Genomic DNA, 27,637 nt, shown 5'->3' with positions numbered 1-27,637 from the left:
GCATGTATTACTGCGAAGAAGTGCAGCTGTACTGGCAGTAGGTAAAGTATATATTGTGTCAGACTGTACCGGTACCTATAAGTACCATTTTACAAAAACTTCATATTAAATCATACCTACACACTGTTTCAGTGATGTTGGCGATGGGTCCACTGTCCGTAACGAACAATCCGTTTGCGAGTTAAAACAAAGCGGCCCATTTCTTTCCTAGCTATTGCGAAATCATACTTGTACTGTGCTGATGACACCAAGCTTCCGCCAGGCACAGGTTATGGTACCTACCAAGCTTCCCTGCTCAACCGAGCGACCAAAAAGGCAAGCCTACACCTGTTTGCCTACCTGTAGTTACCGGTAAAGCGTACTACTATGTATGGTACTGGCCCAGCCCATTGAGTGGTACCACGGCTTCCTTTGCAACACACCTGCTGGTTGCATACACTCTGCGTGCACTTGGTTATACCGTAGGTAGGTAGTCGGAGAACTGGTTTCCATCTTTTGCGCTACAGCTGTAGCGTTACAGGGTAAACTGTCCAGGATTGATTGGTCGTACGGATGTGTCTAAAGCAGATGCCATATCGTCTTCTGCGGGTACATGAATGTGCCTTTTTTTTTTGGTGGAGGGGGCCACTGAATCGCCGGGCAGGTCGATCGCTGCCCTGTCGCGTTATTATTAGCTGAGGCCATCATCCACCTGAGTTAACTACTCCGCCCCCGCCCTCATCGATCCACAGGCACGACGGAGCATTTACGTTGCCAACACTGCCATGCCTCAGAAGTTCCCATGGTCCAAGTCGAACCGGTCGCACAATTCCGTCGACAGCAGCCCGTCAGGACAGCCATCGCCCGTGGCCTCTGGTAAGGCTGGTGGGGTTGGGGGTTTAATAGCTGATGCCGTGGCTGACGAGCAAGCGCTGGCAGTGAACGACGTCGGAGCGCCGCGATTCCAGCTCACGGACGGTCAACCACTACCACAGCAGCAGCAGCAGCAGCAGGCCTCTGCGCAGCAACAGCAACAACAGCCGCAGCCGCATCATCTTCATCTTCTTCATCATCATCATCATCAGCAGCAGCCGCAGCCGCAGCAACAGCAACAGGTGCCTCCAGGTGGCTCACAGGGCCAGTACAGTGAGCAGCAGCAACAGCAGCAGCAGCAGCAACAACAACAACAGCAACAACAACAGCAACAACAACAGCAGCAACAGTATCTGCAGAGAACAGCCAGCCAGACCCACCGGCTCAGCGCACATCTACCCCTCGGCCACCACGCACCGTCAAACCATCAGCAGCCAGCCGGCCCTTCTCAGTCAGGCGAAGGCTCCGACACAGCCCACCGTAGATCCTACCAGCCTCCTTCGACATCCTTATCCTCTGCAGGCCACACGCCTGAGCCCAAGAAGCAGTCGCTCAGCAGCCGCATTGCAGCCGGCGTGCGAGGCCACAAGAAGGACGACGCAGCGAAGCAGGCGCAGAAAAACGGCGTGGCGCGAAGCAAGTCGGTCAGGACCAGCGAGCTCAGAGCGCCAGACTACCCATCATCGCAAGAGGACCACCTTCGTCTCCAAGGGGTGCAACAGTGGCATCAGCGACAGTCGTCCAGTCCGCTTCTCTCCACGTCCGACGAGCACGACGAGCACGACCTCGATCCATTCCTGCAACAGCAAGACGGCCGTATAAACCCTCAGGTGCCACCCAAAGACGTGCAATATCATCTTCAGCAGCAGCAGCAGCAGCAGCAGCAGCCACCACAACAGTACCAGGGTTACCAGCCGCCTGTGCAGCATCCCTCAACCACGCAGGAATACCAGGCCTTCAATCCCCAGAGCGTGCCAAGTCCTCTGCTCCAGAACGCGCAGCTTCATGGGCACAGCGGTCAAGGTCCAGACCCCTCCCAGCAACTGTCACAATCCCAACAAGACTATTACGCATATCAGCACCAGCAAGTGCCTCCCCAGGTACACGGACAGTTGGCGCTAGATCACGCACAACAAAGTCTACACTACCAACAGCAGCAGCAGTCGCAGCTTGTCGCACAACCACAATCTCGTCAGGGTCAAGACCATCCGCAACAGCAGCCTCAGACTGTCCGTCCACCGTCGCAACATCAGAACGAAACACTACATCCACAGGTGAATCGTCAGGCTCCTTTGAGCCTTCAGCAGAGTCAGCAGATCGACGCACAGCAGTCCCAGCAGCTTAGACCACCGTCTTCGAGTCAACCGTTCGCCCCACCGTCACCCCTCCAACCCCAGTCACACCAGCCTCACGACGCACAAAATCCGCCACCGTACACGTCGGAGCCCCACGCGCACAACATAACACCCCCGCAGCAGGATAACATGGCTTCCAAGGGCCAGAGCAGCAACAGGAACACGATGAGAAAGGTCAACGATGGCGGCACGCCAGGTGCGCCTTCGCGAGAGTCTTTGCTCCTTCAACAACCCTTGGCTCAAGGTCAGCATCTCGGTCAGCCGCCTGTATCGCCGGGCCTCGCATCGTTCGACGCTAACGTCGTACCCACAGCTTCACAAGGACAGCCCTATCGAGGGGAGAAGCAAGGCCAGCAAGGACAGGGAGAAGTGGGTCGAGCGACGCCTCCACCACGAACGTCTATCGGTGATATGACGGAGGAGGAGATTGAGAAGATGATGAAGGAGCACGATGTGCTGCGTGAGTCGGACTGGACTGGGAGTGTACAAGGACAGTGGCTAATAAAACGGTTACAGGCGAAAAGTATCAAAAGGTCAAGCGATATTTCTTCGAACAGCAGTCACAGGTCCATCAGCTTCAAAACACGCTTGCCAACCAACGATTGTCTCTGTCGCGCACATCGTGGGATGACAGTGAGTATGCCACTCGGTTCAGTAGACTGGACGGGCTTATAGCGCAACTCTCCTTCTCTATCCGCAAGGACTGGCGGTCGATACCTCCCTGGTTGCAGGTAGCCGTCAACAAGACGGCGGTGGAGACTGGCAAACAAGAAATGACTGCAGTCGGTCGGGCGTTCATTTCCCACTGGCTAGTAGAGAATTTGTTCGACAGGTACTTTCATCCTGATCTGGAACCTGGCTTTTCGTCACAATTGCAGTCTATCGTCTCCAACATTCGCAGGTTCGCACCACCTTGCCATAGCGTGGAGGACGAAGAGTCGCTTGCCGCCAAGATTATCAACTGGCGGTTAGCGACGCTCGAAGGGCTTGCTGACACACTGAGAGCACCCCAAGCCGAGGCACATCGGCAACAACTGACAAACACCTTGAATGAGAAGCTCATCGCATCTCTACAGCTGCACCTCAACGAGCCGGCGCCTGCTGACCTAGCAGGAGGAGTGCCGATGATCGTTGAGCTGGCCGTCAGTATCGCCCAACATTTACCCCTGGAAAGTCGAGAGGTCCATATCGAATACTTTCCGCCTGGACACGGCATCGTGGCTGAGTTGATGAAGATGGAGTCTGGGATCCCCGCGTTGACAGCGCCTATCGTCGAGCTGGATGAGGCTGACCGAGCTTCTTTGAGGAGTGTCGCGTCCAAGATTGATGACGGTGTCTCCCTCGCCGAGCAGGATCAAATGACACAGCCAAAGGAGGACAAGAAGCGTGGCATGTTTAGCTTTGTTGCCTCGAAAAAACCTGCCAGCCTGGGCAAACGTGACTCGTCGCTTGGCCAAGGGGGTAGCCAGCAAAGCCTCACGCAGAACCGGCCGGGTAGCGCGGGTGGAAGCAAGGAGGAGATGCCAGCGCCTCGCGTTCGTATGGCTGTGGGCGTTGCTGTGCAGATTCGCGGCAAGAGTGTTCTGATCAAAGCGCCTGTGTATAGCACATGAGAGAAGCGAGGAGGGGGGAGGACGGCAATGATGATGTTGATGGTGATGATGGGCATTCGCGATTGTGCAGCAAGCGATTTGGATATCTCCTTTTCTTTACACGTTGTTCCTGGTGCCTTTTGTGGGACGCAAAAGACATGAAGCTGGGCGGAGATGATGGAAGTAGTTGCAAGTCAGCCAGGGAGGGAGAGTGTAGCGTATGGATTTGCGGAGGGTGTGAATGCTGGTGGTGGAGCCCCTCCGTGCACTCCGATTGGCCGGTTGTGGTTCTGTCCGATTGTTTACTCACCCCAAACATGACCTCACCCATCCAAGCCCCCCCTCCCCCCGCCCCCTCACGTCCACATGCAACTACAATACACACCATGGAAGCCGTCGACGTGTCTCAGCAATTCACCGGTACATGTCCCTCTTCCCTCTTGCGTCTTCCGTGCCACACAACAAACCCCTGACGCAGCACGCAGCCACCTCCCATGCCGTCCCCTCACCCACCGCATCCCACCTCGCCTTCCTCTCCCATGGCCGCCTCCAGATCCGCTCCCTCACCAGCTTTGACCTCATCCGCAACATCCCCCTCCCTTCTTCCCACAATCTCCGCCACACTCGCATCGCATGGTCCCCGCCTGTCCTCGCATCCCTCTCGCGACGGCCGTCATCGTCATCGGTGTCCACACCTCCTCGTCGCTCCTCGCCTCCACCCCAGCCCCGCTCGAACCGCCTCCTCGTGACCGACGACGACACGACGCGCGTCTACGACCTGCGCGACGAGAAATGGAGCGCCGTGGTTAGCAATGGCTCGGGCGGCATGGGCAAAGTCGCACACGTCGAGTTTGGCGCCACCGAGGACGACGTGTTGGTGTGGAGCGAGTTTTGTGCGGCGGTCAAGGCGTGGTGTTTGAGGAGTGGGCGGTCGGTCGAGATTAGGGATCCCAAGTTTGTTGGCCGCCATGGACGCGGATGGGGCCTGAGGCCGTGGGATACTCGTGGTGCGAGAGAGGGTCGAGGCCGGGTCATGGCGCTGCTGTGTCGAAGCGCAGGCCTCGACATTCTCATGATTTTGGCACCGCGCACCTACGCAGTCGTCAATCGCGTGGAATTGCCTACAGCCGACGCAGCAGGCTTGAAATGGAGTCGCGATGGTCGCTGGCTGGGCATCTGGGACACCGCCTCGTCTGGCTACAAACTGTACATTTACACGGCAGACGGCCATCTCTACCGCACCATAACGCGCGAGCCGGCCGCCGACTCCGACGTTGAGGCAAATGAGCAGCACACAATCGAAGGCCTGGGCATCAAGAGCGTGGAATGGGTGCCAGGCAACACATACCTCGCCATTGGCGGCTGGGACAAGCGCGTCCGCATCCTCTCCGCGCGCACCTTTGCCCCCGTCGTCTTCCTCGACCACACGCCCACCATCCACGTGCCCAGCGCGCCAGTCTACACGGAAGCCGTCGACGCCCAGGGCACCCGGACCTACAGCCTCACGCCACAGCCCACGACGCCGCCCAAAGTGGCACTGGAAAAGAATGAGTCACCGCTGATGAAGCAGGGCATCAGCCTGCTTGCTTTCAACGCAGATGGCACCCTCTGCGCCACACGCGACGATGCCAGTCCCGCGACGGTGTGGATCTGGAACTTGCGCAGTCTGAGCCCGAGCATGATTTGTATACACTTCGCCCCGGTTCGCCAGCTCCTGTGGCACCCGCAGGATCCCTCACGCCTGCTGATTCAGACGGCGCCAGAGGTGCCCGTGGTGTACTTGCTTACACTTGCGCCCGTGGGCTTGGCTTGTCCGTCTGCTGCGGCTTCTACGTGCGCAGCGGAGGAGAATGGGAATCGGAATGCGGGCTCGTCGATGTCGTTGACCCCACAACCCCCAGCTATCCTCACTCTCGCCCCTCATCTCGCCAAAGCCCAGGCGTCTAGTTCTACATGGCCAGCTACAGCTACTGCAACATCAACATCCTCAACCCCATCCCCACCCCCCAAACACACACTCCACTGGCTCACACCCCCCACCACCACCCCCTCCTCCCCCCTATCCTTCCTCCTCTCCCACACCCACGCCCACATCATCACATGGCCCGCAGGCAACCACAAACCCGACCTCACACCCACCACCGACTGCAAAACCCAAATCCACACCTCCATCCAATCTCATCACCCCGAGACTCCAACCGATCCCCACATCAACCCGAAAGTTCACGCCGACTCCGATAGCGACGATAGTCTGTATGAGATTTTGACGGGGAGGAAGGCACGGGGTGCGGAGGGGGTGTGGTTTAGTAGGGATGGGGTGGAGGGGGTGGAGGATGAGGATGGGGAGGTGGATGGGGAGGGTGTTGGTGAGGACGAGGATATAGTGGGGGATTTGGATGACACGTTTCGTGCGAAGAGGAGGGATGCTGGTGTTGTGCGTGATGAGAGTGTGTCTGTGTATGATGATGGCTACGGCGATGGCGATGATGATCTCCATACTCACGCTACACACGCACACGCATACCACACTCACACACACGCCCCAGGACTAGGCGAAAGTGGTCTAGATGAAATGTTCTAAATCGTACATGTATAAACTGCGAGCACGCAGCTTGGTGGGTATACAACGAAGCGACATGTTGACGTGGATGATGATGAATTACTCGACGTGACAGGACTGGACTATGGGAGATGGGATGGATGGGATGGATGGGATGGATGGGATGGGATGGGATGGATGGGATGGGATGGGATGGGATGGATGGGATGGGATGGATGGGATGGGATGGGATGGGATGGGATGGGATGGATGGGATGGGATGGGATGGGATGGGATGGGATGGATGGGATGGGATAAGATAGAATAGAATAGGATAAGATATACCACACCTCCCCACGCTACAAATCAATATCTTGAAATATAGCTTCACGCGGTAGAGTAGCTTACACAATACAATAGCACATGTATGTTTCTTGTTCGAGGGTAAGTGATATCTCCTCTCTTCTTTTCTATTCATCCATCTATTTATCTATATCCATCTATTTATCTATATCCATATCCACATCCACATCCACATCCATCCCAGCTAGTCCAGCTAGTCCAGCTAGTCCAGCTAGTCCAGTCCTACATTCGCACACGAGGGAAAAGAAAAGAAGAAAAGAAAAGAAAAGAAAAGAAAAGAAAAGAAAAGAAAAGAAAAGAAGAAAAAAATTCCCATCCCGAGGGTAAACGAGGAGCGTGTATATTTTTCAAAGGCAGAAATGGCTTGAAATGCGTGAAATGCGTGAAATGCGTGAAATGCTTGCAAGGCCAAAAGACAGGCTAGCCGTGCGTCGGTGAAATAATGTGTAAAACATGAATGATTGTCCGACTGGACGAAATGCTCTGGCAACAGTACTCTAAACAGCAAGACTCTTGACGAATTCTGGTCTACGGCAACATCACTTTGCACACTGCACAAATACTTTGCCAACCTCAACATCACCCACTGCAAATCAAGCAAATCACAAATCAAGCAAATCACAAATCAAGCAAATCACAAATCAAGCAAATCACAAATCAAGCAAATCACAAATCAAGCAAATCACAAATCAAGCAAATCACAAATCAAGCAAATCACAAATCAAGCAAATCACAAATCAAAAAGCAAGCAATCAAGACAATCATGATGCATTTCCCGGAATCACATTCCCAGAGCCACCGACATGGACATCATGCATGCACATAGCCCGACCTCGAGTCCGCCGCAGCCATGGCAGCAAAAAGACTACAGCCTAGCTTGCTGACCAGTTTTGTATCAACGCCCGGCCACCCGCACAGAAAGTAATGGAGAGAATAACCGTCTGCATCATTGTCCTTGGACCCCTTGGACGCCACCCCATCAAGCACTCTAATCCTTGGTCTTTTGAGTACCACGGAGCAGACCCGTCCTCCTCGCGGCAATGAGACCCGCCTTTTGACCCTGCACGGCGTACCGCGAAATCGTAGACGCCTTACCGATATGCTGGTGGTTACCACCACCGTGGGGATGGTCGACGGGGTTCATGGCAACACCACGAGTCCTTGGCCAGCTGTTGCGCTTGGCAGCGAACTGGAGACTGTCAGCGACTGTGGCAGGTGAGCATCGTCAAAAACATACCTTGTGCTTGGCACGCGACGCCTTCATCAGCGGCTTGTCTGTGCGTCCACCTCCAGCAACGATACCAACCATACCACGGCACGAGCTGGGGAGAACCTTCTTGGCGCCAGATGGGAGCTTGACACGCGTCTTGCCCTCGTCGGGGTTGTGGCCAATGACGGTCACGTAGTTACCAGAGGTACGACCGAGCGCGCCACGGTCGGCGGCCTTGTCTTCGACGTTGGTGAGGACGGTACCTTCGGGGACGGAGTGGAGGGGCAGGATGTTGCCAATCGTCAGAGCAGCATTCTTTCCGGCGTAGATGAACTTTGCAAATATTAGCCGTCATTGTCCCGCTCGTGTGCGCCTTGCGGTCCCCACTAACCTGGCCAGTGTACATGCCCTCGTTCGCAATAAACGTCTGCGTCTCGTGCTTGAACCGGTATGGCTGCGAGCATGGTTAGAATTGCGGCTGGAGAAAGCAGGAAGCGCGGCTCAATCGTACGTTGCGGAAGGTGACCCTGGCAAGAGGAGCGCCTGTGAGAAGAGAATTAGCTGAGCGTCCAAAAGCGCAGCACGAGCACCGTGGGCTACTTACCACGACCGGAATCGTGAACAATCTCCTTGACTACACCCCGAATGTATCCATTGCGCTCAGCCTATACAGCCAGTTAGCCAACCCTTCTCCCTTCACGGCACACAAGTTCCATTGGCGAAGCCGTGGTGGGCACTGGGTGGTGTGGTGCGATGCGGCGAACGTACATAGTCGAGCGTGCGGAACTGGGCCGGAGCCTTGTTGAGGCGGGTGTTGGCCGTGAAGATCGAGCCGCGACCCTTACGTTGGTTGCGAATAACCCTACCCATCGTGACGGTCTTGTTTGTGAGTAGGAGGTGTCGATGGGGGAAGTTCGTCGAGGTCAAGGCGGGTGGGCAAATTCGAAGGCACCGCACACTCGCTAAACAACGCCGATTAGGACTAGCCCCGCCAAGACGCAATGGCCACCAACACCATACAGATGGAGGATGCTGGATTGTATGGACGAGGACGTGTCGACGGCATGCTCGCAACTTATTCGCATCTCAGATAGTCTACTGCGATACACAGTGGATATCATTCTCGTATACACACAACGATGCATTCCTCTTCATCCTCACTCCAACCATTTTTTAAAACATATAAAGCCAATCCACATCTTCAACACCACCCACATACTAACTTCAAGCAAATCACATGCATCACATCTTCCATTCCCCCATAATCTAATCAGCTCTCATCCATACTCCCAACCATCTCTACATCACCCTCCTCATCCCCCTCCACCACCTCCTCCCCACCCGTCCTATAATCCATGTCCAACACCCGATAATGTTTCCTATCGCTCCCAACCACAACAACCACCCTCCTCCCCTTGCGCCCATTCACCACCAACTTCAACGGCGTAAATCGTCTTTCAAACACATGTCGTGTGTGTTTATCCACCATCGCTCGGGGAACCTGCGTTGTATTTGGAGGTGTGGGGGCGGGCGCGGAAGGTAAGAGGGAAGGAGAGGGGAGGGTAGTGTATTGTATGATTTGCTGTGCAGATGTGGTGGTAGAGGATGGTAAAGTGTACGGCAGAGAGATGAGAACGTTTGATATGTCGGATTTGTCTTTCGGGGCTTTGGACGGGCTGGATTGGAGGAGGATAAAGATTGTCCTGTCGTCTGCGAATTTGGCGTCGAGGATGGTGGTTTTGGTGGAGGGGCGGGAGAAGTCGAGGGTTGAGATGGCGTGGGTGTGGGTATCTTTTGACAGAGAAGTGGTTGTGTTGGAGGTGGGCGTGATGCGGTGGATAGACAGTTGACCTGGTTTGAAGGGTGACATGAGGGCGATATATGTTGAAATCGAATTCGATTTTGGCTGCAAGGGCATGTCAGCATAACGAAAAGAAGGAAAAATACTAAAGGACACTCTTCCCACTGAAATGGTGACCGTCAATAAAAAAAAACTCACCTCAAAAACCATCCTCATATCCACCTCCTTTTCCTCCTCACTCCTCTCCCCCTCCGCAAGCACAAACCCTCCATCCATCTGTACCCCCTCCTCCAACCACCTACTCACCTGCCTCAACAGCCCTTGCACCCCCATCCTCAAATGCCCAGCCACATGTTCCAAACACAGCGCCTCCTCCTTGAACCCCCCACCCTCCTTCAACAATTCAACCGCCCTCTTCGTATCCTCATAACTCGCCGGCTCCGCGCCTCTCGCCCGCGTATTAAGCTGCGCTTCGGGCCGCAGGTACGGCTCGAGATCGCTCTTCATGAGCCCATGTTTGATGTACTCGAGAACATGCGACATATCGACGCCAGGCTCACGCTGCTCCATTTCAGCGCGCGACGCGCTTTCCGGCTCCGTGGCCTCGAAGTCGATGATGAAGCGGAGCCATTTGGCAAAAGCATGAAACTGTTTCTTTTCCTCGCTCGCGTACAACAACGTCGTATGCGCCAACAGTCGCATATTCTTGAGCACTTCGAGCAAGGCGGAGAAATCCTGCATCGGGGAGCTGAATATCCAGTCTCGGTCGTGGAACTGTGCGAGGCCGCGGAGGCGCGACACGACGATGCTGCAGCGATCAAGAGCCGGCAGAAGATTCTCGTGGAGCAGGGCCAGAACTTTCTCAAGAGCACCGCTTACGGTGCTGTCCCAGCGCTTGTGACCCTGTTCGGCGAGTTCGTCTACGAGCCATTCGTGCATGGTGGGTGAGGTGTTGCCGGTACACGCTATGTGGAAGAGGTTTGTCACAAGGTCCCCCTGGGCCTTTTCTTCGAGCGTCTCGGAGATGTTCATCATGAATTTGCCGGGTAGGTCGGTCGACTGCTTGAAGAAGGAGCGTATGCGTTGAAGCGTCTGTGTAATGTACAAGAGTAGGTTTTGCAGCTGTGCTGTCTTCGAGGCGATGAGGTGCAAGTATATCCCAGCAGAAGGTATGAAATTCAAAGTAAGTGGGACGAGGGTAATCTTCTGCTTGCGCGGTGATGCAGGTGATGTGATGCGCATCAGCAGGTTGTGCGTGCAGCTATAAGGATGACTTGTATGCAGCAGCGGCATGCTCTCCATATTCCACGCCCTCGGTAGCTGTACACTGACCGTCTCAAGTGAATCATATATCGAAGGGTGTACCGTGCCCCGATCCGAACACCTAATAAACATGTCCACTGAGTTGTGATCTTTCAGATGATGCGAATGCAACAGCGCATCAACCTCTGCCTGAGTACTAAACGCGCCAGCATCCAAAGCCGATGCACGCATAAACGGGAGCGCAGGCGGTAAAGGAATGGCAGCAAGTTTTGGCAGCAAGGCCTCCATATCCATCATGGCAAGTTGATCTGGTAAATCGGGTGCAATGTCCAGGGCCTGAAAGTCTGGCTGCCGTTGCAGGAAATCCTCCAGGGTGGTATCGTCCTTGAAAGCGTCCCAATCCTCCGTCGTCGGGTTTCCAAAGTCATCCGTCAGAGTGGTTGACGCGCCATTGGTCTTTTTCGCTTTCATACCCGTCCTCTTCTTGACAGCATCCACATTGATGAAATTGATTCCCCAGCCCATGCATTTCACCCTAGGCGCGGCATCCTCTTCCATGGCATCTCCCTGCTCCAGTAGACACGGCAACTTGACATCTCTATGCGTCACCTTCCCCGTCTCCGCACTAACAAGATCTGTAGACCCATCACTCCAGCCAACCGCAATACTCTTGCCATTAAACTCCCATTGCAACGCATAAACAGACAGCTCCTCGCTCTTCCGCTTCAGTCCAAATGCTCGTTGCCCATTGATGCGATACACATCGAGATTTTCCTCATCGGTGACTAGAGCAATCAAGTCCATGGTAGGGCAATAGGTGACCAGGTGCGGGTGAATGGGATGGAGCAGGATTTTCTCTGCTTGCTGGAGCAACTGGCGTTGTTTGGGTTCATCTGTGGTCGTCATCTTCATAAATTGGGCGGCCCCTCGGAGGCCGGAGGTGTTGATTTAATTTGTGTGTTTGCTCGACGGCGGTTGCTGTAAAGATGTATGTGCAGATGCGCGTCCTAATATTGTCTAAGCCCCGACTGGTCTAGCGCATTCACGAAGTCACGTTAATGGGAAGGCGTGTTCATCTTTATAAGTTCCACCACGCATTCATCCATGGCACAGGTAATACACCGGCATGTAGACACAATGTGCTTTCTCCACATTCTGCAAAAGTAAACTTCGCTTGAATGTATTCAACATGCAAAAACAAAGGAAATGTGGTATCATTGCGTGCTCTCCATCGAGCAGACGCCCTCTGATCATCATCGTACAAGATACACTGTCGCTTCCCATAGCGTTGTCATCAATGTTCCCCATACAGTATGTATGTCACGGGTAAACTCAAAGAAACGACCAAAAACGCCGCGACGCAAAAAAAAAAAAGATCCCCTACCGCAGGCCAGCTAAACGGCATCCTTGAAATGCACAAACCGTACGCCAACCCATTCCAATCCATTTTCCATCCCTCCCCCCTAAGATGCGAATGAGAATCATCTCAGTGACAGATTCCTCTTCGGTTGCACCAACTCTTTCTGCACCCTCCCCCTACCTGTCCCACTTAACCTCCCATTCAACCTCTCCTCATCAAAACTAGTCCGTTTCGAGCCCTCAAGCTCGTCACTGTCGTCTGCCAAATCGCTCAGCTCGAACTGATTTTCGACATCGTAATCATGCATCAGCGCGCCGCGATCTCCCGCATCTGCATAACTCGCACGCCCCGAGCGAAGCGCACCATTGGAAACGCGGCGTTCAAACATGAGTTCCTCGCTGCGTCGCGCCTGCATACTACGGCGAGTGGGGAAGCCAGAGATGGCGTCCGAGGGCGCGCCGTCGGTAAAATGGGAGCCAAGATGTTTGTTGCCGTTGGGGTCTTCGCGGCTAAGGTTGAGCAGATAGACGCCCGAGAAGATGATGAGGAAGCCGCAGAGGAGGGAGATGGTGTTGACGGCGGATGTGGTGTTGAAGCCTTGGAAGAGGAGACAGGATGCGATGAGGGTGCAGGTGGTGAAGCAGACGTAGTAAAGGGGGTTGACACTGGCCCGGTATTAGCGAGTGCGCGTTTCGTCAAATGTGAATACGTGCATGTTGGTTGTGAACTGGCTCAAGGCCTTGTTGAAGTAATTCATCTGTGTCAAAATGCAGCCTGCGACTAGGATGATGAAGACATAGGTCGAAGGGTGTGTGAACTGGTTGTTGCCAGCAAACGTCATCTTGAGCGCAATGCCAAACGCCTTGATGAACATGATGGAGACGGAGCCGGTTGTCGAGCAAATCGAAAGGTAAACGAGCGGGTTCTTGCGACCGTATTTGGGCGCAATCTTGTAGATCATAAAGATGGAGAAGATGGCGACAAAGGTGCAGTAAAAGAGGAAGCCTAAGGACTCCCAAGTTAGACGCTGCGCTCCTCAGCCCACACCCGGATCTTCCAACCTACCAGGTTGTAGCGCCAGATTCAAAATCTCTTCCACAGACTGAACCTCCTTGTCCGGCGGCGCATGCAGCACAATAATCACCGATCCGATCAGACAGATTGCGCACCCAATCTTGCCCAACAAGCCTAATTGTTCGTCGAGGAAGTAGGCGCCCAGCACTGCCCTATCCTCCTGTTAGCCCCCATGAGCGCACGGCAACCTGAGAGACCACATACCCAATGAGCACAGAAAGCGCTCCGAGGGGAGTCACCAAGATGGCAGGAGCAAAGGCGTATGCGGCGAAGTTGAATATCTCGCCCACGACCATGGTCGTAATGCCAGCCCACCACACCGGATTTTGGAGATAACCGAAGCCGTCGCCATTGAAGCCATTCTTCTCTATCGAGGCGTTGAGACCCTGTGGATGCACCTGTTAGTGCTTGTGTTCCTTGTCCAAACCACCCTCATTCGCTTCGCCATGTCGTCTGCTATCGGATCGATCGAATCTGGGCGCAAGGAAGGGAGGGGAGGGCAAGGCGGCGACGTACTTTCTTCGTGATGACGAAACTAGCACCTGTTGCACCTGGTTAGTTGATGTCGCCCAGCACACGAGGTAAGAAGAGCCATTGCACGAGGACATACCAATAGCCAGCGATGAGCTCACGGCCAGCATAAGCCCAACATATCTGTCTGCAGCGTCAGTCCCGTACTTGCACCCAATCTCGCTTTGGGCAACAGGCAAATCCAGGCCGTGACGTACTTGTCTTCCACCATGATTGCCGCGAGGAAGGTCTCAGCGACCTGTCGTGGTCGTGCCTGTGTTGCGCCTCACGCCTCACTAGGAATAGGACCGTTTATCGAGCGTCCAAGCGGGAGAGAGTTGTGGCGCGTGACGTAACCGGGAGCTCGTGGTCCAAAGTCGCAGTCGTGCGGTTGCGTCGCAAAAGGAAACGGTCGTGCAAATCGAGTTGATTGTATAGTAACAAAGAAAGGCAGGGGTGCTCGTTGAGGCGGGGTGGCGTCTAGTGTCGTGGCTTCTCCTTTGATTGTGGGGATGTGTTTATGGAGAAGAGCGGAGGGGTGGGGAGAAGTGTGGTGTGGCAGCAGACGCGGAGCCAGGGCGAAACTTTGGAAGCGACAGGATAGCGGAGCAGCGATGCGACAAGACGACTGACGGACCCACGCTCGTCCTCGTGCCAATGCAGGATCGAACAACGTGTAGGTACCGGTGGGCAGCTGATTACAGTTACGGAGAAAAGGACAAAGAGGCAAGATGTACCTAGGTAGGTAGGGAGGGTGTATAGGCAGGGTGTAATGTGCGCAGCGATGCACGTTTCACCAAACGCCTGTCTGTGTTCCTGGCGCACAAGATACTAGGGTCTGCTGGGGAAGGGGAGGGGAGGGGAGGGGTCCTGTTGTGTCGAGCGAGTGTGGGAGAAGAGCAAGCCCCAAGCCAAGCAAGCCAACCCAGATGCAAAGCAGCGCTTGCTGATAGCCGTAGCCGTAAACCGTAACTCTCTCCGTCTCGTCTGGAGAGGCGTAGGGAGAGTAGTAGGCTTGTAGTGGGCCAAAAATACAAAAGGGAACCAGACCACCAACCACCAGAACAGAAAGAAGAACAAGCGAGTGAGCGTGCCGTGTCGTGTCGTGTCGTATCTCCCACCTGTGTGCATACAACAGTGGTCGATGACAGCAACAACAGCAACCAGAGGCGACAAGAAAACTCCCAATCCTTTGAGTTTGAGAGTGGAGGAGGAACGAGGGATGAGGAAAGGATAGTAGCAAGAAAGTAGAACAGAGGGCGGTACCAGACAGAGTTGCCGGGAAAAGGTGTCTAGAGTACATGGAGTACGTCAGGCCAGGTACCCCCCCGTACCATGGAGAGGGTGTGCCTAGACAGTAACAGTAACAGTAACAGTGCTCTCTCTATACGTCAGTAAGTCAGATCTGATCGGCAGCGGCCGCTCTTTGGCACCGAACCGAGTGCGTAGGTACTCCTACAATCTGGCTACCTACCTATATCGTACAATAATACCACGAGGCCCCCCCCCCCAAAAAAAGATGCAGACAGAAGAACCGTAGTATACCCGCAAGACTCGGCATCCCCCAAAGAGGTCTGCAAAACGTCCCAACAGAAATAGATGCTGTGGTGGGATTAGGTAAGCCGTGTCCCTCACAAGACACAGACACACTCTCTCTCACACACACCTACTGTTTACAAACACATATACACACACACACACACATACACACAGAGGAATACCATCTAGCTACACAGTCAAGTAAAGCTACACGGTTACACCACCAACCCACTACTCGCAGCCAAAACCCCAGCGCCCTACCTACCCAGCCCCTCCCTGCATCGCCCTGCCTCGCCCAGCAGCCCCAGCCCAGCCCAGCCCAGCCCAGCTCCCCTCCACGATACGAACGCCCTTCTATCCCCACACCAAGCCACCACCACAATCGCCACAAGTTTTTTAATAGTCGTCTCTTTTGGCCAGTTTTATTTTGGGCTTGGCATCATGGCTGGCTAGCTGGCAGACAAACGAATAGCACCTCCCCACCTCACCAGTCCCATCACACAACCCAACCCCAACACACACAACACACCACCCAAAGAAAACAGCCGTGCACAAGTCACAAAACATCAGCAGCATGCCGTCACAAGAGTCACGCAAAACACGAGTCAGGCCTGGATTCTGAGTAAACGTCTTCGTGTTTCAGTGTTTCAAACTTCCCCCGTCCTGTCTTGTCTGATTGTCTGTGTGTGTGACTCCGTCCGTTCCCGCGCCGGAGTGAAAACCAGCCGAGCGCCCGGGACAAGCATGCCCTTGCCCTGCCGCGTAATCACTCCGAGCCAATCTAATCCTGCCCGATCCGTCCACAACAATGTCCCCACCATGCTCCGCTTCCGCATCGAACCTTGCTTGTGCTGGGTATCTTGCCGAATGAGGAGAATACAGCCACTTTCGTTGTGCTGTCTGCCCATCTTCGCCATTAACGCCCCGAGAGAATAACAATCCAACAACCAACTGTGTTTCCCCAAGCAGAATCACATGCCCTCAAAATCCCCCAAAATTGGCCCGAGACGGCCCATGAGAAGAGAAAACCGGAATCGCAACAGCAGCAGCAGTGAAAAAGAAAAAAAAAGCCCATCAAGTTCCCATGGATGGTGGGTGGGAACCCTCACGACTTACTCACCTACCAGCCTTCTCCTGCAAGTCCACAAAAGAACCTGTCGTTTTCGTCGTTCATGCGCAATGCTTGTTGTAGTCGTCGTGCCGCACTAGAGAGGGAGAGGAACCGATAGCTAAGTTAGTAGAATAATTAGTAAAGGGGATTCGGCCTGGCCGAGAATGTATACGAGATCCAGAAAGAAGCCCTTCGACCTGCTGTTTGAGCATAGAGTCGAGATGCTGTCCAGAGTAGAAATTGACGAGACGGACGTAGAAAAGAAAATTACAGCTGGGCGTTAGTAACACGCGAAGGGGATACAGACTCGGAGAGTCGGAGGGGCTTCAAACTTTGGGCCGCTTAGTGTCTGTTATGCAAGATTAGTACACACAACGTCGACAAGTCACGGATCACGTACCTATAGGTTCGAGTGCATCGTCAGCCCCGTGTCCAGCCTCGTCAATGGACCTCTTTCGTCCTTGTGATGACAAGTTCTTGGCTTCACTTGACGAGACTGCAGCGGTTGCATCCGAAGTCACCGCGGCCACGTCTTCAGCCACACCGACCTCCTTGTCATCAACATAGTTGACATCATCGTAAACGAGCACCGACTTCTCCGGCAGGCTTGTCTCAGGCTCCTGCGCTGTGACCCATTCGGCTGCATTATCGTCATTCAGAAAAGCGCCCGACTCGCTGTAGTCTTCGTCGGCAAAGTCTTCGTCCTTGTATAGCTCACTCTCATTGTTCATGTTGAGCTGCAGTTGCTCGTCGGTTGTTTCATAGTCATGTTCGGCAAGGTCTTCGTTAGTGTTATTGCCGTGTTGGTTGGCCTGACAAAAGCTGTCCTCTCCTTCAGCCACGTCCGCTTCGTAGTCTTGATATACATAGTCCTGGAACGACTGAGTGGCAGCATCATTGCTTTCCAACGCATGCTGTTCAAAACTATGGTCAACATCTTTAGTCTCTTGTGGCTCCGACTCCTGAACGTCCGCATTCGATGAGCTTGCAGGGTGAGTATTGTCTGCATCATTGGCAGTCTCTTCACCCTGGACAGTAGAGGAGGATGGAGAAGACGCTTTCACAGATGCATTTTCGGTCGTCTCGGCAGGAGTTTGTTCGTCATCATCACTATAATCAACAAGATCGTCTTGCTCTTGCGCGCGCCGTGCCTCTGCCTCGGATACTGACTCAGTCGTGTTCTTCACGAACTCGTCATCCTGTGGATATGATAATTCCTGCTGTTCATCAGGCGCAAAGCTAGCATCAGCACTGTCATCGGCAGCAGAGACTAGCGGGTCCTCATGCTCATACTCTGCGCGTCTCTGGTTTTCATAGGGAATCTCTTCAACGCTGTTGTGTTCTTCGTGGTCATACTGCTGACGATCATCGTGCTCATGACCTGCGTCGAGTCGCTGACTTGCACATTCAGTCTGATCTTCCTCTTGTTGAACTTCACTCTGCGCTGAGTCCTCTTGACCCTCGGTAGCAGCATCGTTTTGCTCTTCATTATACCAGTCAGACACTTCTTCGGTTGGAGATTCAGAAAACACGATTGTAAAATGTGTTTCACCAGCGGCGACGGCAGCGTTTAGTGCAGAGTATCCAAGACCCTGATCAGCGAATTTTGCAATGTCGGAAAGCAACGTGGCGAAGCGTGGTCGAAACAGTAATGAGATATAGAATGACTCTGGGGCGTTATTACCATCTTGCGCTTGTAGTGTGTGGTACAAATCGACTAATTTGTCCAAAGAGACAGCTACACAGGCAGTGTTGTCTTCATAAAGTTCCAAGTTATGTAGGTGATCAAAGCGGAAGCCAATCTCGTGCTCGGTTGAGACATCATCTCCTAAGGAAGCGCGACAGGCTTGGAAAACGTCGGAAATTCTAGACCTTGTGAGAGAGATGTCGTCCAAGAGCCAGTCACCACTGTCATCCGGGTCGTGCTGTTTAAACAACCACAGCTCATTACCAGCATAGTTTACAGTGATTGACCTTACTTCGGATGACTTGTCCTCATAGCGGTCTTGATGCTCGTCATGCTCATCATGTTTGCCGTCTTCATTTACATGCTCATGCTCATCTTCATCTTCATTGAAAAACTGCTCCGTTGTCTCATCGTAGTATGTCTGTTCTTCAGTTTGATCGTACTCGCCTTGGGCGTTCTTAGTGGGGCTGTGATCTTCTTGAAGGAGAACGGCATCTGTACTGTTGGCGTCTCCATGAGCTGTCGACTCTTCATGAGGTTGATCGGGGGAATGAGGCTGATCATTGGTTTCGTCAGCATTGGTGTTGTATTCCTCGTCTTCCCTTTGACTGGGTTGTTCGGTCTGCTCAACATGCTCGCCAGTTGCAGTTTCCGAGACCTGTGGTTGATCTCCTTCACGCACGGGGTCTTCGGGTTGCTCTACGACATGCTCTTCGACATGCTCTTCGGCTTGCTCTTCGACATGCTCTTCGATTTGCTCTTCGATTTGTGCTCCGGCCTGCTCTTCGGGTATCTCGGCCATGTCCTCCTCGTGACTCTCCATGGACGCGTATGTCGGCTGCTCGCCCTCATCATCAGAGTAGTCGATGAGGTCCTCATCCTGAGGTGCCGGCTCGGGAGCTTGCGAAACAGCGGCAGGATCGGCGGAGGCTTGTTCTACTATGACTGGGTCATTGTTGTCGGCGTACATGTCATCTTCTTCGATGACATCTTCAGGGTCAACCATGAAATCATCTTGCTCTTCAAAATCAGGCTGACCATTATTTCCAGCATCTGATGCTGCATCGATAATGGACACATCATCGTCTGCTTTGTGAGACACGGGCGCAGACTCCAAGTCCAACTCGATGTCGCCATCGCCATCGCCAAAGTCAATACCGCCGTCAGAATGCATGTCCATGTCGTCGGGTGCTGGCACATCCAGACTGGACATGATGTGCGCAGCGGTGGCCATCTTGTAGTCTTCAAGGAATGCGCGAGATTTGTGAGACGTTGTTTGTGGTGGTACACTTGGACACGCAAACAGGCCAGTATGCTAGGCGCGCCGCGCGTTGGCAAGTTGTTGTCGCTTAGCAGTGGCCGAGCGAGCCGGAGCGAGCAGCAGCGTGCAATAAGTACCCAGTAGCGCACTGAACAACTAAGAGTGCATCGCCGCGCGTTGGAAGAGTGTTGGCAGGGCGTGAAGCTGTGTGAAGAAGAGGGCAACAAGGGGAAGTTGGCCGGAAATGAGACAAAGAGGAGGGGGAAGAGTATGGTACTCGGGTATTACGTGTGGCTTGAGCGTCAATCGGCAAGTGGCAGGCGAAAGTACTGTACCACACCCTTGAACTTGAAAAGACGTGACAAAGTCAACGAGCTCGAGGGGGAGGGAAGGGAGAAAGAGGTTAGTGGTGGGAAGGTAGAAAAGAGGGTTCTGGGGAGGAGGGGCCCCAAGATTATAATAGATAATATAAGCTACGAGCGTTGGTGGTGGTGGTGGTGGTGAAGGACGCAAACTCACAGTGAAGCTTGAACAGGAGGAGGAGGGCGCATTGCACAGTGTGGCGCTAGGCAGTTGCAATCACGTGACGTGCAAGAAGGTGTCCACATTGGACCCTCCAGCCCAGCAACTTACGCATAGCGGGCCTGTCTGTCATCTGAACAGCTTACCTGGTGGCCAAAGTCGACAGGAAGGAATTCACAGTAGGGCTCCTCTCAGCCTATATTGCACCTCTCTCAACTTCTACCCTGTTCATTCCCTTGCCCCCTTCCTCCACCACCCATTGAAGCATTCTTGCAGTGAGAGAGAGCGTGTCGTTGTTCCGCAATTTCGCAACCCTCGTCCAACATCCCCACCACTCCCTACACTACGCACTTAGGACACGACAGCGCAACATCAGGGCTGCCATACAACTACGCAGCACACCTCTCTCTCTCTCTCTCTCTTATTGGCGCCCTCCATCCTCGATCAGCAGACCCAATTGACTGTTCAGCACAATGGTATGTGGAGCAGCGGTTTCATTTCACCATGCCACTCTACATCAAAGCTGACACTCGGCCAGGTTGTCCTCGCAGCCTCAATATGCACAAGAGGCGGCAAGGCGGTGCTCTCCCGCCAATTCCGCGAGATGCAGCGTTCTCGCATTGAAGCCCTCCTCGCATCTTTCCCCAAGCTCGCCGACAGCGGAACTCAGCACACCATCGCCGAGCAGGACAATGTCCGCTACGTCTACCAACCGCTTGACGAACTCTACATGGTCCTAATCACCAACCTGCAATCCAACATCTTGCAGGACATCAACTCATTGCACCTGTTCGCCCAGGTCGTCTCCTCGATATGCAAGTCCCTGGACGAGCGCGAGATCCTCAGGAACGCTTTCGAGCTTCTGACCGCCTTTGATGAGATCGTCACGCTGGGCTACCGCGAGAACCTCACCATGAGCCAGATCAAGACCTTCTTGGACATGGAGTCTCATGAAGAGCGCATCCAGGAGATCATTGCGCGCAACAAGGAGCTTGAGGCTTCAGAAGAGCGTAAGCGCAGGGCGAAGCAGCTGGAGATGCAGCGGAAAGAAATGTCGAGGTCTCAACGGGCAGGTGGTGGCATGGGCGGTGGTATGGGTGGCGGAATGGGCAGTGGCATGCCGAGTCGGTCACCTTCATATCCTGCTTTTACGCCCAGTGTGCCCACAACCAATGTGACGGACTCGTACGACAGCTACGAAGCAGTCAAGAAGGCGAGCTCCAAGCCCATGGCATTGGGCAAAAAGGGTATGCAGCTTGGCAAGAAGAACAAGACGAACAACATGTACGAGCAAGTCACTGGCGAGCAAGCACCAATGGAGGAAGAGCCACTGGTCGCACCCAAGTCTGCGCCTTTAGCTGCCGCCCCAGCAAGCGCACGCCAGTCTATCTCGACCGACCGCGAAGCCGTACATATCGCGACTGTGGAGACCATATCCGCGCGCCTAGACCGTGAAGGTGCGCTCAAGCACTTCGAGGTCAAGGGAGACATGCAGCTCAAGATTACCGATCCTTCCTTTACACAGATCAAGCTGGATCTTGCGACAGGCGACACTCGCGGTGCACAGCTCATGACACATCCCAAGGTGGACAAGGCCATCTTCCGGAACGACAAGGTCATCCAACTGACCGACACAACCAAGGGCTTCCCCTCGAACATGGGCATCGGTGTCATGAAATGGAAGCTCTCACCACGGGCCGACGAGGTATCGGACCCACCCATCACCTTCCGCGTCTGGGTCGAGGAAAATGGCAACTCGTTCAACATCACGGTCGAGTACGAGCTCACAGGCGGCGACCCGCTCAAGGACGTCACAGTCACCATTCCGTACGAGACGGACGAGCCCAACGTGTCCTCCTTTGACGCCGTCTACGAAGTCAGCGGCGACAGCATCGAATGGAACATTGGCGCAGTCGACGAGGCCAACAGCTCCGGCAGCTTCGAGTTTGAGGCCCAAGCCGGGAGCGATGCCGAGTTTTTCCCCATGCGCGTCCGCTTCTCAAAGAGCACCCCATTTGTCGATATCAATGTAAGTTTGCGGCATACCTACCTCTGAGCATCCCTCGTGCTGCTACTACTACTAAGAGATTCTGGCTAACCCGGTTATTAGGTGGCGTCTGTTCAACTCCTCGCTATGAATCAAGACATCAGCTTCTCCAAGGATGTCAAGTCTCATGCTGATGTCTACGAGATTATGTAAGACGGAAAGGAAATATTGTATCCTTGTGCTTGCATCTGCGCGCATGAGGGGATCGTGGTCACGGACTCGAGTAGACTATCAATAAAATCCATCATCTAGTTTATGGCAGTGTTGTGGTTTGACCTTGGACTTGAGACGTGCATTTTACATGTCTACTAACCTAAGGGGTTTTTTTTTTCATCCCATGCATCTGTCGCCATCAGCATTTTGTTTTTCCATCTCCAAGTCTGAGTGTGAGTCTGAATCCCAAGTCTCAGGAGGAAATTCCATTCCCTCACACCAAACTCAACTACCAAAAAAAAAAATAACCCTGCAATTAAACCAGGCTACATGCTACATACATGGTCTCCCTCGCAAGAGCGCAAACAACCCTTCAACTCAACCCCTTCCAGTCTTCACCCCCCTAACACACCCTCACACAACGACCGCACCCCCCAAAAACGCAAACTCGTCCCCCAATCCCACACTAACCCTGCTAGCCCTCGGACTGTGTCTCAGCGTGGCTTTACTCGCCGTTGCGTCTGTGGCGGCGGGGAGCGTGTAGTGAAAGCCTAGGCCGAAACAGGTGGCTTGGCGGTGGGCGGCTGGTGTGGTGGTGGTGGAGGGATGGATGGGAGTATCATTGGTGGAGGTGGGGGTGGAGGTGGAGGTGGAGGTATTGTGGGAAGTGAGCAAGGTGTCCAAGGCGAAGAAATCAGAGTTAAAGGTGGAGATGCGGAGGTCGTCGAGTTGCGGGGGTGTGGGGGAGAGGTAGGGAGTGTGTGTGAGAGAGGTTGGGTTTTGCCGGGGGGACTTGGATGTATTGTTTGTGTGGGGAGAGGGGAGGGTGGTGGGCTGGGCGGGGAGTGGTGGTGAGCTAGTTGGGTAGAAGGAATTTGATGTGAGGCCGAGGGGTGAGGCGGCGTAGCTGCTTGTGAAGGAGCCCAAGGATGGTGAGACCATTGCATCGTCATCATCATCATCGTTGTCGTCTGAGGTAGGAGAGCTGGAGACGAGGGAGTCGCGACTCCAGGTTGAGAAGTGGCTGCGTGGTTTGGGGTGGAACGAGGGTTCGAATTCGGAATGTTGGTCCAGGGTGCTCAGCGCAGGGGAGGCTGGGAACTCGATGGGGGAGGGGTCGGGTAGGGTGGAGGTGAAGTTGCATGCGAATAGAGGTGCTGGAGTGATGTAGCGTGGGAGGGCGGGAAGGTCTTTGTCCAGTGGCGAGTCTCGTAGAGAGGCGTTGCGGTTGTGTCCATGGCTGGAAGTCGGACGTTGGCATACGCCGGGGAGATGCAGATGGCTGATGTGGCGTTGTAGTGTAGGTGCCGCCGGGGTGTCATCCTCGACGATCTGATCCATGTCTACAAACTCCTCTTCTCGCTTGGGCGACGACAGCCACGGGTCATTGGAAAATAGATAGTGTTGCGTTCGCCTGGTGTCTGCCGAGTTTGCACGGATGCGACCTTGGTTGATCTGGAACTCGCTGGCGATGATGGTAGAGGGTACGTGTGATCGACGGCGTGATGGTACTTGTTCGTGTCCTGCTAGCTCTGAAATATCCGAGTTGCCGTCCAAAGTTGGATCCACAGGATTCGACGCAAGTGGCGAAAACTGTTTCCGTATACTTGGTATCGATCGGGTCATTTTGGTCGCTGGAGTAGCCGCGGCATCGTGTGAGCGACTGGGTCGGTAAACCGACAAGGGGATCAAACTGTCCTCACTGACTGTCGAGCTTACCAGTACCGGAGACCCAATCTCGAGTTCTTTTGATTTGGAAGAGCTCCGGGTCCTGGCAGCAGAGCGTTTCGACGCTAGCTTCTCTTTCAGTACTTTGAAATCGGGGAACATTGGTGTCGACGGCATGCGTGGCGAAGCAGACGCGCTTCGAGCATGTCGTATCACATTTGGCGACAGGTATCGCTCGGCCGGTACATAGGTGGCAGATCTCGGGGCCCAAGGCGATGGTGGTGACATGGAGTAGGAACTCGAGCTATCTGATCCAGATCGTAGCGAGGGAGGTGGCCTGAGGGCTGCAGGAGGCACGGGTGTCAGATATCTGTCATCCGGATTACGTGTGAATGTAGCTGAACTCTCAGAGTTGCTGCGGCTGTGTCGTTCTCTTGGTACCTCCAGTACATTAAGTCGTTGTCCAGGAAGAAGTGGGCACACTGTAGTTGATGGTTCCGAGGGGTTGTGGCATTCCTCATTTTCATCGACCTTGTACTGCAAACAGTCAGTATGAAAGCCAGCCTTGTGAATATTTTACTCACATAGTACCAGTAAGTTCCACCCATTTTGAGCAATCCGTCCCTTCGTGTAGACTGTTCTTCGAGATCCCCGTCGCAGATGATGTCGGAAAAAGTAAAGCAGCCTTTCCAGATATTACACCCTCGACGCGCGTCAAGCTTGAGTGGATACGGCCGTGAGAAATTGTCCCAGGAACCAAGCAAGGCTATACTGCGCTGTGCAGATGGGCAGTGACTTCAAGGCAAGAATGAGCAACGGCCTTAAAATGGTGGCACAGAGGGATGGACATACAAGAGGAAAGTGTGCAGTGTCGTATTATCCATGGCCATGATATTGGGTTCAACTAAGCTGTTAACAGCAGAAAGTGTTGCTTCTGAAGCGCGTACGCGGCTAAGCCCTGCCCAGCTCAGAGGTTATGCATATGTCGTGGTATCAGGAATAGACTCTTATGCAACAGGCAGTGTAGATTTGTTTCAACCTGCTCTTTCTGTATGGCTCACTCAAAGGATGTTCCGCAAGTCCAGAATGCCAGACTCCTGATTGGCGTCGAAATTCGGGCGTTTGGCAAAAAAGCTGAAACTGGACCTGGTGGCCGTATGTACGATTATGGCGAGGCGGACAGGGTATACCTATGCAAACCTGAGGAATCCGGACGTAGTAATTTTTTTCTAATGCGTGTATATTCCAAAAGTGCAATGCAGAAAGTCGGAGACCAGACGGAAGTGTTGGAGTGTGGAGACCAGGCTGTTGTTGTAGTCGTTCAAGATTGGCTCCTTTGCCGCCAGTTGATGGTGTTGGCATGCGGCTGAGAAACGAAGCAGCCTGAGCGCTTAGAGTCGACGTCCAAATCGCCGGAATACTAAATGTATGAAACACGGTCTATAGGTAAGGTAGTCTTGAAAACGGTGCACAGTGTCTGGCTCGGCAAGGGAACCGGTAGAAGAGCAAAAGAGAAGTGAGAAGGGCTGAGGAGTGAAGACGCAGATCGCTCTGTATAGGCAGTAACTCACGGGCAGCCAGCCACACGGCGCCTTTTGGACTTGATAAGGAGGCCTTGCTTGCGATTAAACGTTCGGAGACTCATGGCACTTGAGAGGGCGTGGGTCAAGGACGCCAAATGAAGCGTGGTTTATTGGGCTGATGTCACGATTGGCCATGGTTCGCCGCAAACGTCGGTTGCGCAAGAGATGCTTCAGCTCCTTCATTTCCTCAGCCCGTCCACTCACTCCATCGCGAACGATGCTGCTGGTCTCAGCCGGGAACCGCTGGCAGAGAACCAGATTGGACTGAAGAATGAATGAATGAATGTCTTGGCTGTGCTCCTGCATTGCCAGGTATTCAAGATGATGGTGAACATCGCGGTCCTTGATGTTCGACGGCAAGATGGCCGGATCTTGAGAATCCGCAAATCTCGTCTTCGGGTGACTGGGGGCGAGGATGATCGTCATGCTTTCATGCTCTTCCCCTGTCGTTACCAGCCAAAGACAAGCCGGACCACGATTCAGTCAGCGCGCGGCTACCGTTAGAATCCGCTAATTTGCCCTTGGCCCTGAAACGATCACCGGCGGTGCACGCGCAAGCGGTCCACTAGCAAATCTGCTGCTCCCACGAGGTCGAGCACTAGATCCCGACGGCTTCAGCTTGTTAGGTAGAGTCTTGCTCGTGCGTTACTGAGATTGTGATTGTTGGAGAGCTTCATCGCTGAACGCTAGGGACAAGGCGTTGTCGTCGTCGTTGTTGTTGTGGTGATGGAATGGACGATGTCCAAATGAGCAGGATGAGGTGGGGTAACCTAATTGTGGGTGTTCAGTTTCGCAAACCCCAAGGAATTCCCGCACAGGTTTCTTCGAGGGCGCAGTTTATATAACTATAGAATTAGCGCTGCGTGAACTTGTATTTAGTATAGGGTTAGGCCGTGCCAAGCTCTACTAGCTAGCTAAGCGAGGTTAACTAAATATTATACTATAAGATTTTATAATATATTCTAAACCTATTCTAAATATATTCTATACTAGTAATACTATAAGCTACTACTACTATACCTATTACTAATATATCCCTTATATCCTATATAAGTAAATTAAAATATATTTAGAACATGTTCTTAATAGGTTATAGAAGCACTATTAATAGTACCTTGCCCTTAGCTATATCCTAAATAATATTAGGGTATAGCCTATAGTTAGCCCTAATAAGGTAGTTAAGATAGAGAGTAGAGAGCACTACTACTATACTAAGATTAATAATAAGGGCACCTTATATAGAGTAAGAATAGGTTCTAAATATATTCTAAATAGGTTCTAATATTCTTAGGCTATTCTAGGTACTAGGGGCACTTTATATACCTATACTAAAAAAGATTATAGGCTTAATATAGCCTACTATAAGGTTAGTAGGGTTAAGAAGACTAGCTAGCCCTCTATAAGGGAGGTCTATAAGGTAAAGAGTAAATATATTATTAACCTATTCTTAACTTATTATACTAATATATATAGACTTCTATATAAAGATTATATATAATTACTAGAATACTCCTTACTATAAGTTATTTAGAATATATTTAAAACTTATTACTAACTTATTTTATAGAAGTTCTCTAAGCCTAGCTAGTAGCTACTATAGGCCCCCTTATAAATACTAATACCCTCCTAAATATAATTTAGAAGAAGACTTATACTAGCTATAATAGTAATAAGGTATAGCCTATAAGAACCTATTAAAAACACGTTACTAACTTATTATAGCTTAACTTTATTACTATATCTACCTTACTAAGGATTTAAGGTTATTAGGTTCCTTATACTATCTATACTTATAATTATCCTAGCTATAGTAAGTTATTTATAATATATTATTAACCTATTCCTAATATATTTTAAGACTATTACTTTAATACTAGTATAGACCTTGCTAATTCCTACTAGAATACTACCTAGTTCTACTTATAGTATGCTTTTGTAGAGCCTAGGGAGGATAGGGAGGATAGAGAAGATACTAGAGAGGGGGAGGGAGATAATAATAGTAATAAGTAGGAATATATTAAGAATATATTAAGAATAGGTTCTAATAAATAATATATAATAGTATATAACCTAAAGGGGTAGTAGTAATTATTAAAATAAACTCTCTACTCTTCTCTTTTTTTTTTTCTATCTACTAAAAGTAAAGT

The 27,637-nt window shown here is 52.6% G+C and overlaps 8 protein-coding genes across 8 annotated transcripts; 3 read left to right on the top strand and 5 right to left on the bottom strand.

Moving 5' to 3' along the window:
- Positions 1–764: 764 nt before the first annotated feature.
- Positions 765–3,820, top strand: IAQ61_005324 (uncharacterized protein; the record flags this gene model as incomplete). Its single annotated transcript, XM_066096751.1, has 4 exons — positions 765–855; positions 919–2,463; positions 2,521–2,667; positions 2,724–3,820. 4 exons carry the CDS (start codon positions 765–767, stop codon positions 3,818–3,820), a joined length of 2,880 nt encoding a protein of 959 aa, XP_065953446.1.
- A 365-nt stretch (positions 3,821–4,185) lies between these two features.
- On the top strand, positions 4,186–6,380 carry IAQ61_005323 (uncharacterized protein; the record flags this gene model as incomplete). Its single annotated transcript, XM_066096750.1, has 3 exons — positions 4,186–4,219; positions 4,285–6,084; positions 6,346–6,380. The coding sequence occupies 3 exons, from the start codon at positions 4,186–4,188 to the stop codon at positions 6,378–6,380; spliced, it is 1,869 nt and encodes a 622-aa protein (XP_065953445.1).
- A 1,309-nt stretch (positions 6,381–7,689) lies between these two features.
- On the bottom strand, positions 7,690–11,881 carry IAQ61_005322 (60S ribosomal protein uL2; the record flags this gene model as incomplete). Its single annotated transcript, XM_003837606.2, has 8 exons — positions 7,690–7,890; positions 7,939–8,244; positions 8,303–8,365; positions 8,423–8,454; positions 8,516–8,576; positions 8,680–8,773; positions 9,531–9,817; positions 9,911–11,881. 8 exons carry the CDS (start codon positions 11,879–11,881, stop codon positions 7,690–7,692), a joined length of 3,015 nt encoding a protein of 1,004 aa, XP_003837654.2.
- A 575-nt stretch (positions 11,882–12,456) lies between these two features.
- IAQ61_005321 (uncharacterized protein) lies at positions 12,457–14,151 on the bottom strand (the record flags this gene model as incomplete). Its single annotated transcript, XM_066096749.1, has 7 exons — positions 12,457–13,000; positions 13,049–13,340; positions 13,401–13,561; positions 13,614–13,795; positions 13,926–13,951; positions 14,020–14,063; positions 14,138–14,151. The coding sequence occupies 7 exons, from the start codon at positions 14,149–14,151 to the stop codon at positions 12,457–12,459; spliced, it is 1,263 nt and encodes a 420-aa protein (XP_065953444.1).
- Positions 14,152–16,961: 2,810 nt separating this feature from the next.
- On the bottom strand, positions 16,962–19,490 carry IAQ61_005320 (uncharacterized protein; the record flags this gene model as incomplete). Its single annotated transcript, XM_003837610.2, has 1 exon — positions 16,962–19,490. The coding sequence occupies one exon, from the start codon at positions 19,488–19,490 to the stop codon at positions 16,962–16,964; it is 2,529 nt and encodes an 842-aa protein (XP_003837658.2).
- A 666-nt stretch (positions 19,491–20,156) lies between these two features.
- On the top strand, positions 20,157–22,352 carry IAQ61_005319 (uncharacterized protein). Its single transcript, XM_003837611.2, has 3 exons — positions 20,157–20,515; positions 20,578–22,068; positions 22,150–22,352. Exons 1-3 carry the CDS (start codon positions 20,513–20,515, stop codon positions 22,237–22,239), a joined length of 1,584 nt encoding a protein of 527 aa, XP_003837659.1. The 5' UTR covers positions 20,157–20,512; the 3' UTR covers positions 22,240–22,352.
- On the bottom strand, positions 22,353–24,797 carry IAQ61_005318 (uncharacterized protein; the record flags this gene model as incomplete). Its single annotated transcript, XM_066096748.1, has 3 exons — positions 22,353–24,444; positions 24,492–24,702; positions 24,760–24,797. 3 exons carry the CDS (start codon positions 24,795–24,797, stop codon positions 22,654–22,656), a joined length of 2,040 nt encoding a protein of 679 aa, XP_065953443.1. The 3' UTR covers positions 22,353–22,653.
- Positions 24,798–25,532: 735 nt separating this feature from the next.
- IAQ61_005317 (uncharacterized protein) lies at positions 25,533–25,916 on the bottom strand (the record flags this gene model as incomplete). The annotated part of the gene is made up of 1 exon (XM_003837613.1): positions 25,533–25,916. The coding sequence occupies one exon, from the start codon at positions 25,914–25,916 to the stop codon at positions 25,533–25,535; it is 384 nt and encodes a 127-aa protein (XP_003837661.1).
- Between the last annotated feature and the right edge of the window lie 1,721 nt (positions 25,917–27,637).

The sequence above is a fragment of the Plenodomus lingam genome, assembly GCF_022343315.1.
Source record: "Plenodomus lingam strain CAN1 chromosome Unknown contig_21, whole genome shotgun sequence".
Classification (NCBI taxonomy): Eukaryota; Fungi; Ascomycota; class Dothideomycetes; order Pleosporales; family Leptosphaeriaceae; genus Plenodomus; species Plenodomus lingam.
Note: the sequence above shows the minus strand (reverse complement) of the source record. Positions and strands in the feature narration are given on the sequence as shown.

Coding starts and splice junctions, on each gene's coding strand:
- IAQ61_005319 (XM_003837611.2), top strand. Junction 22,069..22,149: donor CCCCATTTGTCGATATCAAT/GTAAGTTTGCGG, acceptor CCCGGTTATTAG/GTGGCGTCTGTTCAACTCCT.